At 45.9% G+C, this 10,725-nt stretch overlaps 1 protein-coding gene across 1 annotated transcript in view; it reads left to right on the top strand.

Moving 5' to 3' along the window:
• Positions 1 to 10,323, top strand: part of asxl1 (ASXL transcriptional regulator 1) — a 49,569-nt gene extending 39,246 nt beyond the window's left edge. The window contains exons 4-11 of the mRNA XM_040152619.1: positions 360 to 561; positions 3,217 to 3,386; positions 3,689 to 3,773; positions 4,147 to 4,313; positions 5,092 to 5,188; positions 5,709 to 5,814; positions 6,142 to 7,111; positions 7,215 to 10,323. Of these exons, the coding sequence (XP_040008553.1) occupies positions 360 to 561; positions 3,217 to 3,386; positions 3,689 to 3,773; positions 4,147 to 4,313; positions 5,092 to 5,188; positions 5,709 to 5,814; positions 6,142 to 7,111; positions 7,215 to 9,851 (4,434 nt within the window). The 3' untranslated portion in view covers positions 9,852 to 10,323. The remainder of the gene's footprint in view (positions 1 to 359; positions 562 to 3,216; positions 3,387 to 3,688; positions 3,774 to 4,146; positions 4,314 to 5,091; positions 5,189 to 5,708; positions 5,815 to 6,141; positions 7,112 to 7,214) is intronic.
• The last annotated feature ends 402 nt before the right edge of the window (positions 10,324 to 10,725 follow it).

Below are 10,725 nucleotides of genomic sequence, written 5' to 3' on the forward strand. Positions count from 1 at the left end.
GAGATGTAGTAGTTTATGATACTACTGAAGAGGATGCAGACAAACATAGTTAGCCCAGGTTTTTTGTAACACTAATCAGGTTACTGCTTTACGAGTTTGCTCACATCAGCATATTAGCCAGTGAACTCAGTATGGGCATCAAAGAAAGTCTATGCGAGACTGTAATAAATATAAATACACTGGAGGCTAAAATATGTTCAATCACACAGTGTTCTCAATACTTCAGTGTAGCAGTGGATTTGATGCTTGACCACAAAATCAAGCGATAAGAACTTCCTGATATACATCACACATGCAGAGAACACTGTTTTTCTCCAGATGAAGAGGGACCTGCTAACTCTGTACTGTTCACACTGTAGAAGAACGCCCTCCAGTGGACAAAGACAACCTCAGAGTGTGAGATGCCAACTGAGCCGGCTGGCAGCACTTCCCACCCAGCTTCCAGCTGCAGCACCCCTGGAGCAGGCTCTGCTGTGGTCCCGATTGGCCCCACTGAGGCCACTGAGCAGGAGAGCTGTGATTCCACTGAGACCACCGCTGCTGCCAGCGGAGACAATGACGGTAATACCACACCATACAATAGTAACCTCTCATTACTTCCATTTGAGACATCTCCTATAGGGTCTTACAGTCATTATGAAGGGATAGTTGTGCTGAGCCATGCTGTGAAGAGTCATGAGCAGGCAAGCTCCAGTGAAACTGCTCGTCCTGGCATTGAATGTGCATTCCTTCATTAGTATATTCATCTCATACTGATGGTAGGCACTGGCCATAGTCCCGTGTTCCGTTAATTTATGTCATGTTCATTTGTATTTGGGCAAATATATAGCATGAACAAATGCCACATACCACACAGATTGTGTCTCCTACTGTATTTGTCTCCCATCCTCTTAAGACTCTATTCTTAACCACCTTTACCACCTTGGTCAGTGGCACCTGAGTGGTGGTAATGAGGGAGGGGCAATTGCTGTTCTTTCACATCTGGTCTGGGTATAGAACCAGTATGCTTCCTGTCACAAGTCAACTCTAGTTCTTACAAGTTGTGAGACATGACTTACTTCTACAGTGTCCCACATCTTGATGGGGCAGCATGGATTATGAACAGAAGCCTTCCTCACCCTCAGTACTGGTAGCCAATAGAACATTCTGCTCCATACTACTTCTGGTTGCATGAGCGCCACAACCTGTCCCTAACAGTGAGTCCAGACAGCCAATGATTCAGACACCCAGTGATCATTCCAGCCACTTGCGGGATTTCCGTTCAAGAAATTGTTAAGCTCAGGTCGTAAAACACCTAAATCCTGAAGCATCCGTCCTATGATCAGTTTAGTCACTAGATAAGTGCCCAATTAGTAGTGACATTAAATATCTGCCATCTACTGTTTAACATGTGTAACAGTGCCTCTGCTTGGTTCCCCTCAAGATAGTTTTGTTACCTAAAAGTGTAATGAGTTTGTTTATATTTGAGAAAGTGGTCTTTGTTTCAAATGGAGTGGCCCACCTCCATTCCACAGTCTTCCTCTTTTTGTTAGAGCTCATGATCATAGCTGAGGGTTGGAACTAGCGGTTGACAGATATGGTATTTCAAGGCTGATCAAGATACTGATCGTTAGTAACGAAAAACACGGATAACTGATATTTGGAACCGATATGCATTTGCAGTAAAAATGAAAATCTTGGTGACAAAATTAAGAATAAAACAAACTCCTAACACAAAACTACTGCTACATAAAGTATATGGACATCTGCTGTGGTGTCCAGCTGTTTCTATTATTTTTACTATCTCATTTATACCAATGAAGGTAGGCTAAATAACAAACACCTCTCTGCATGATGCAATACAATCTCTACAGCACCACACACTACATTCTCCAAAATGATCATATCATTGATTCAATGACTCTAAAACAAGTATAATAAAAACTGAACATTATAATCTTCATTGCTGGAAGATTTATTGCAGGACTGCTGTATTAGACTGCATTACTTTTAGCTAGGTTTACCCAATAAACTGCCACCTGAGTGTATATTTGTAATTATCAGTTGTATGCACTGCAAAGTGCCTGACTGGAATTTATTGGTTGCTTTCAGTGTGGTTTTAACCCTGGAAAAATACCAATGGATATATGCCTGCATGTATGCCTGGTAGCATAGTTTTGTCATATATCATTTTCATTACCATATAACATTTTTTTTTATCCCTTCCCTTCCCCCATTTAAAAAATGTACATTTTTACATTTTAACTGACTTACTTTGTACTTTTAATTAAGTACATTTTTACACAAGTAATTTTACTTCTCCTTGAGTGGCTATTCACGGGCTGATGTGCTACGGTAAGCATATTATCTATAATTGACCAAACCGATAATCGGTCGACCCCTAACTGAGAGCTTTCCCTTGAGGCTCAGCCTGATGGTTTTGCATTCACAGTGGTGTAACAGTTCAGTATGTCCTCAGCATTGTAATGTCAGTATGGGTAAGTGTGGCCCTGATTGTCTGGGCAATTTAAATCTGTACAGGCTTCCTTTCATCTGTGCATACAAGGAGCCTTAACGAATGAACAAATGTACATAACCACTAAAACCACAAGTGATATTGCCATCTTACCTGTATCATTTGGTAATTAATAAACACTAACCATCCATAAAGTCAAAATTGGCCTTTTATTAACTAATCTAGAAATGCTGAGTTTAATCATTCCTTAGGTTGTAAAGATGACCACAGGCAAAACAGTAGGGGTTCTCTGTTAGATCATTGGCATTCTGTGTCCTTGTTTTTTCCACAGTTACTGTGTAAACACTGAACCTGGCCAAAGGCATGTTGCAATAATGATGCCAATAATACAAATTCAGCCAAACCATTGTTACTAAATGTTGCCATATATTAATATAAGCCAAACACTCGGAAAGCAGCTTCAGCTAAGATAGAAGCTACAGTTCTGTGATCTCAGGTAAGATATTCAGGATGGAAAATATGTGATAATTGTCACTGCGCTGTTTGTCAGAGTTAAAGTAGGTCATAAAGGTGAATTTCAGCAAGAGCATGTGTCTTTTCTTTGTAAATGTTTTATTTTGCTTGCAACTCAGTGCTGTCAACAACATGAGGTGTGTTGGCCACTGTATGCCTATCTTGTAAAAGTTGATAGAGTATCTTTATCTGTTTAGAAATGTGTGTGAGAGAGTGGACTTCTAAGTGTATTTTTCCCTGACCTGAAGCCTCGGTGGATGAGAGCTCGTCCAGTGCCTCTTGCTCCACAGAGCTGCAGGCTCCCAGCACCCAGCCTCAGACCCGCCTCAGCAGGGCAGCAGGACAGCAGGGACGCACAGATATACAGCAGACCCAACATGCTCAACACGCCCAGACCAGACTGAGCCGCTCAAGACAGGTCAGCATCCTGCATGAAGCCAAGCCACTTGCTGCACAATGTTTACAATGGAAATTATAACGTACTCATTAGTCAAGGATTTGACATTAGGTCTGTGGTCTCATTCAGTGCACTATTTGTTTTACAGTTGAATGTGAAGTGTAACTCCTGAAGGACTATCTTAATGATACTTAGTCATTAGCCATTGTCACTCATTCATTATGTTTGTACTTGATCTGTAGAGGGACACCGCTGTTTAATATACTGACTGTAGAACTGTCTATTTTCTCCACCTTTCCAACCCACCATTTTTGTTGCTACAGTCAGGGAGGCAGAGGAAGAAGGCAGTCATGATGCCTCGTGTTGTCCTCACCCCTCTTAAAGTGAATGGAGAGCACGTCCCCACAGGTAAGGACCACTTTTTTGTCCTGAGAACTGCATTTACAACACAGCAGTAATGAAAGGCAGAATCCAGAATGCTGATCAGCCTGACAAGTCAGACTTCAACATTAGCCTAATTAATAAATACAACCACCAGAAAGAACACAGAGAAGATGGAAAGCATACTGTAAAAAGGGGTTATTTGAATTCTTTCACCTATTTCCAAGGGCACGATATATGGTAAAAAAAAATACTCCCTAGGCCTGTTACAGACATGGGCCAAGAAGAACTCACTGCCTGAGTGTGTGTGTATGGTCGTTGATGCTAAGCTTCATGAATCTGCAGATAGTTTTAGCATCAGGCTTAGTGGCAGAATTTAACGTGATTTTTGCTGTGGCAGGGCCCATGAAGAGGAGTAGAGGAGGGGTTGATGTAGACTTTGAAACACCAGGCTCCATCCTGGTCAACACCAACATCAGAGCCCTCATCAATGTGCGGACCTTCTCAGCCTTTCCCACACACTCACAGCAACAGTTGCTACAGCTGCTGCCAGAGGTGGACCGACAGGTATGTTGTTTTTCTGGCCCCATAATTTATCCCCAGCTTTTACGTCTGCACTTATATTGCATACCCTTATATACAGTTACTATCACACACAGCATTATATCAGGAAATCGGGAAGGAGTAAAACTTGTACTTTGAAGTCATCATCATGGACCATTGCACTGCATCAACTGATAAAATCCCTCAAAATTGTGGATTTGCTAAACAGTTATTAATTGTGCTGGTGGTCTTGCCATCAGCCCTTGTAATTGTCATCAGTTGCTGTTATTTAAAAGAGAAAAGGGCCCAAACATGCAACACTGCTCTATCTAGGTATCACCTTTGATGTGTGATTGACAAGCAGTCTAATAAGTGTTGACAGAACGCTGACCTACAATCTGTGAATTGCTGAGCAATACAAGGACTACCACAAGAGAAACCTGCACACTTTGTCACATATCTGTGTTTTATCATAAAACTTACAAGGAGCAAGTGACAAATAAAAACAATATTTTTGTGCAGCATAAATTTAAGCAGTCAGGTTGGAATTTAATACAAACAAGCTAAACTAGTGTGCATTTTAGGGCAGGTTGCAGTATGGTAGCTCAATTGTTTTTTGTACTTTTAAATTTTGCAGAATGGAAATTTTTTTAAGCTCAGCTCAGTCACACACCATGAAATACAGGCCTTGATTTGTCATTTTTAGTGTCAATTTGATGCATGTGAGGCATAGGCCACTCGATTCCTCTGATGTAATAATTGTTTTCCTGCTATTTCTACATTCTGTCCCCTCTCTTTGCAGATTGGACCTGATGGTATGGCCAGACTGAGTAGTTCAGCTCTCAATAATGAGTTCTTCACCCATGCGTCCCAGAGCTGGAAAGAGAGGCTGGCTGAGGGTAAATGATTGTTCAGTCATGGACAAGCCACATTTTAGTGAGACTTCTAATAGTCTTAAAAAGTAAAATTAGTTGACATCTGATAGGAATGTATTGATTGCTATGGGGAAGAAACTAATGATAGCAGAAAAGATGGTGAGCGTATGTAAGGTGAGGAAACCATAAATACCAGCAGTAAAATCTGCACCAAAAGCTAACAATGTACTCAAGCAGTTTTCACGTAGTGTGAAAGGAAAGGAGGCTGTACAATGTAGAAATTCACAACAAAAAACACTTCTGAATGATCTTGGGGAATCAGTCCATTAAGGGACCTGTTTCAGACTATGTCCTATCTTATATACTTCTAATGGTTGATCTGTCCTGGAACAGTACTATAACTGAACACCAGCTGCTTATTTTAGCAAGTGAAGGGCAGCTAAGTCAGGTTTATACCAAAAATGATACTGGTTTACAGTTTGTTTATTTAAGTTCAGTTGTGGAGCTACTCTTTTAAACCTTTACATGTTTTTAACCTGTTTAGGTGAGTTCACCCATGAGATGCAGGTGCGTTTCCGACAAGAAATGGAGAAAGAGAAGAAGGTAGAGGCGTGGAAGGAAAAGTTTTTCGAAGAGTACCACGGGCAAAAGTAAGAGCCAACCTATTTCATCAAAGTATGATTTCAGTGTTCACACAACAGCCATATTAAGTTTTTACCATACTTAGGGTGGTTCTTTTAAAGTTAGAATACTGTTAATATTTATTAGTTGACTAAACATTATTGACATCAAGTATCAGTATTATTTTTTAGAAAAACCTTGATGTAGATATTCAATTTTTGACCAAGTGCTTTAAGCCATTTATTTGGATCTCCTTAGCTGCTCTCTGTGTAGTTTTGGCAGTATGAACTACATTAGCCATGATATGCATTGTGTTTCCACAATGAAGTGCTGAAGTGTAGTTTGTGTATCTGTAGATCTGGCCTGACACGAGAGGAGTCCCTAAAGCTTACCATGAGTGAAGCCAGTGAAGTTGGAGCCAGTGTGCTTGACAGCGATGTGGCTGTGGTGGCAACTGGTGCCCCTAAGAGACGCAGTGTGGGTCGGCGGAGGAGAGATGGCAGGATGAGGAGACGCACGCGGGCTGACTTGCGACGCAGGGCCCGCAGGACACTCTGCAAGGCCTCTGCTCCAGCTTTGCAGTCTGCAGAAGCAGCTGAGGCCAGTGCTGCAGTGGACATCTCAGCAGTCTCTATTGGCTCTCCCATGTCCGACAATACAGTGGTTCAGGGCGAGGTGGTGCTGCAGGCTGAGTGTGGCATGGAGCTCCCAGCTGAGAGTGCCTCCATGGAGCCAAAGCCCTCTCCCAATCCAGAGCCAGTCACGTTGCCAGCCTCAACTCCTACTCCCACTCCCAGCCCCAGCCCCAGTCCAGCCTCCACTAGTGCAAACGAAGAGCCAGAAGTTACAGCCCGCCTGCTCCCCGAAGATGCTGCACCTGTACTGGCTTCCACCTCCTCCCCTTCCTCCTCCTCCTCTTCTGTTTCGTCTGCCTCTTCCCCCGCTTCCTCACCCTCCTCACCTTCTGATAGACAGGGAGCTTTTGCCGCAGGCCTGGACTCATCTTCATCCTCCTCAGCATCCTCCAGTGCTGCAGTCGCCGCGGATCCCCTGGATGATACTGCCTCCGTCGTCACGTCCATCACAGGGGGTACCGCCACCAGCAGCCGTGAGAGCAGCCCTTCGGCCAGCCCAGCTAGCACCCCAGTAACCAGTGCCCAGCTCAAGGAGCAGAAGAGAAGGCCAGATGAGACTCAGGCCTTCTCCAGCTTCCCCGAAAAGAGGCCGCGGCTCAATGACCGTCAGTCCTTTCGTACCACAATTGACAGTGTCCGTTCGGAGAAGCCGCAGCCGACAACAGAAGAGCCAAAGGTGCCGCCTATCCGGGTAGGACTTTGTTGCATAAACCTATGCACAAAAATAATGCCTGTTCAGAAATTAGTTGTTATTCAGGTAAAGTTTGCTCACTGTTCTTGTGTCTCTGTCCCAGATTCAACTGTCCAGAATCAAACCTCCCTGGGTCAAAGGGCACCCCACCTACCAGATCTGTCCCCGGATCGTGCCCCCCAGTGAGGGCTCGCGGCGGTCGGGGACGGGGGGCGCACGCACCTTGGCAGACATCAAAGCCCGCGCCCAGCAAGCCCGGGCCCAGCGCGAGGCCGCTGCTGCTGTTGCAGCCTCTGGCGACAGGGCAGGGCCGGCCAGGGTCAGGCTGCGGCCTACTGCTGGGCTATCGGATAGCAGCAATGGACGAAGAGCGCAAGAACATCCAGGACCTATCGAGCCCGGAGGAGGAGGAGGAAGTGGAAGTGGAAGCAGGGGAGATGGTGGGATGGAGGAGCAGGGATTATCTTCAGGCATTGATTCGTCTGGAACACAACTACTGCTTCTCAGTGTAGACCCCTCACCCCAGCCCTCCCCGTCCCTGTTCACTACCTCAACTTCCATGTCCTTGGAGCCCCAACAGACCACAAGCCCTCCTCGAGAGGAGGCAGTGGGGGGGCCAGAGCCTGTAGAAGAAATAGAAGCAACATCAGCCAGTGACCAGAGCCCCTCCAACGAGCTCACAGACAAGGTAGCTGACACACCCTCTCCAGAGGCTGTCACTGTGGCTGAGTCTTTGGCCAACCAGCCAACCAGGCAGAGCCAGGTGTCTGAGTCTGCAGCTGCACCTTTAGAGAGGGCAGACCAGCGTTGTGAAAAACTCTCACTGGCCCCAACGTCAATCCCAGATTCCCTTCCCAGGTTTGGGGCTCAGGGTGTGGATGTTATTCAGACGCTGACCAGCTCCTGTCCCCCCAAAGAGAAGGAACAAGGGAAGGAAGCTGGACTGAGTGGTGTTATCCAGCATGGTTCCCACCATGTGGACCTCAAGGAGCCGCTCTCTCACTCAGCTACAGAGAGACAGCAAACAGAAACATCCTCTCAGCATGTGGACTCCTCTGGAGGACAGAAAGATGACGAGGCTGGGACACATAGCGACTCCACGGAAACTGCTTCAGACTGTGAGAATGAAAGCCAGGAGGATGAGCAGCAGCAGCAGCCTGACCAGGATTGGTGTGCCACAATGAGTACCCAGAGAAACAGCCAACTGGTCATCTGCAGCCCTTCTCCTCAGAACCAGCAGCCAGTCATCCAGGCCCACGTTTCCAGTCGCCAAGGTCAGACCGTCATTCAGCCTTGCTTCCCCAACAGTTTGCCACAGAAGAGTCGCCCACATTCTCAAGACCACCAGTCTCTCCCCACAGCCCACCCACAGGGGCTCAGGGATACCAACATTGTGGTCAAAATGGAACCTGTGGATAATTGTAAAGTTTTCAGACAGTGTTCTGCTGAGGAAGAGTATCGTGGAGGCTTAAAACCCTCTGTCACTCACCCAACTGCTATAGTTGCCTCCAAGAGACTGGCCAGCTCAGCCAGACCAGTGTCCAGTGTGGAGGCCAACAACCCTTTAGTCACTCAGCTACTGCAGGGCAGCCTGCCCCTGGAGAAAGTTCTACCCTCACACTCAGCCAACAGGCTGGAGATCAGCCGACTGCCAGGACCCCAACCCAGACCACCACTGGCGAGGACCCCAGGGCCTCGCCACAGGCCTGAGGCTTCAGCCCAGTCTCCTAATCCAGAACAGAATGCAGTCTCGCAGAGCCACAACAAGTCTCCAACAGGTCGCCCAGTCACGTGTCTGATGGAGGCTCCACCTGTATCACAGTACCAGTCCCAGCAGGCCCCTGGGGCTGTCCCAGTCATCACTTCTCTGCCACCCTCCTCATCGTCATCCAGTTCTTTGTCCTCCAGAAGTAAGTCAGACCTTAGCTCTCAGACCGCTATGGAGTCTGCAGTTATCAAAGAGTCTCGTGGTCCTCAGCCCTCACCGGGGGCCACTCCAGATAGGCCCCAGCCAGCCCACCGGACCATGCCTAATGGCCCGTCTCCTCCCCACGCAGACACCTGTCCCATGGAAGCGTTGCCTAATATTAAGATCAACTGGCGCCCCCCACAGTCTAAGCTCCCCCACCCTCACCAACAGCAACTTTCTCCGGCACCTACCATAAAGAATGAAGTTGCTATGCGGCCCTCTTGCCAGGCTCTTTCCAAATCCTCTCCCACCATTCCCATGAGTGTTACCAAAAAGGAGCCTGTGAGCTCTGTGGACAGCTACCTGAGTGGAGGAGCAATGGAGGGACTCCTCAACATGGAGATGATTTTTGCCAGGATGGCAAAGAAGGAACAAAGCAAAGCTCCCTACTCCTCTGGCTCTCCCTCCACCTCCTCCTCTCCCTCACCCTCCTCCTCTGCCTCTTCCCTTCCCTTCCAGCTGTGCAGGAAACTCCCCAAGCAAGTTGGAGGTCTTGGAGCAGTAAGCTACACAGCCAATGTGTCAGTGATGGACAACGGTGGTTTATCCCGGAGCATGGCAGATGGTGTGCTCCAGCCGGGCCCCCGCTTGGCCTCCAGCCAGACCACACTCAGCATCCAGGCCTTTACTGACAGTACAACAGAGGAGGTGGCACTCAAGTGCTCATGCCGCCTCAAAGCCATGATTGTGTGCCAAGGCTGCGGTGCCTTCTGCCATGACGATTGCATTGGGCCCTCAAAACTCTGTGTTTCATGTCTGGTCGTCAGATAGCATGTTGAAGTCCCTGTGCACTGTAGAACTGCTATCTGTGTACAGTATCAGCAACAGGACTGGGGGGCTTCAGAGTGTACAGAAGCCTGATTAGGGTAGAGCACACAGGAGGATCCTGACAGGCAAGACTTGCCTTGTATAATATGACTGGTCTGTATTTTTTGTTTTTTGTTGCAGATTTTCAGATTTTTTTAGTTGTACTGATATATTATTGTTATTATTGTTGTTATTATTATTATTAGAAATATTATTATTATTGTTATTGTGAATTTGGGGCATGATCGATTGTTAATTGTGCCTTTTTTGTTTTCTCTCCTCAAAAACATTTACCTCATCTTATCTTGCTCCACCTGTCATCATTTGGTGGCCATAATTGTTTTGGTCCCTCGTTTCCTTAGCAAACAGGGACTTATTGTTGTCTCTTTGCTCAAAGAAGTATTTTTTTAACCATTAAAATGAGTAAATGACATTGTTTCACTGGTTTTTGTTTTGACTCATTTCATGATTCCCTTAATCTCCAGTCTGTACTTATGGTTAAGTAGAAAAAACAAATAAAATGATCACTGAGCGGTTAAAGGTTTTTTGAATCCTTGATATCTTTCATGAACATAAAACTGATACTGCCCACCCCCCATATCAGAGACCCAGACTATATAAAGAATAGTCTGAATTTAGCGGTGATCCATACCACAGAATTTGATTTTGATCCCATGTAATACCAGGGCCAGAATCATCAATATTGATACTGATACTATTATTGAAAGCAGCTAATCTATAAACTTCTTCTGAATATTTATATGTACATTCAAACCAAATTATTTACTAAACATTTAGCATTTCTTCTTACCTCTGCCAAGGAGGTTATGTTTTCACC

Source organism: Xiphias gladius, chromosome 18 (genome assembly GCF_016859285.1).
Source record: "Xiphias gladius isolate SHS-SW01 ecotype Sanya breed wild chromosome 18, ASM1685928v1, whole genome shotgun sequence".
NCBI lineage: Eukaryota > Metazoa > Chordata > Actinopteri > Istiophoriformes > Xiphiidae > Xiphias > Xiphias gladius.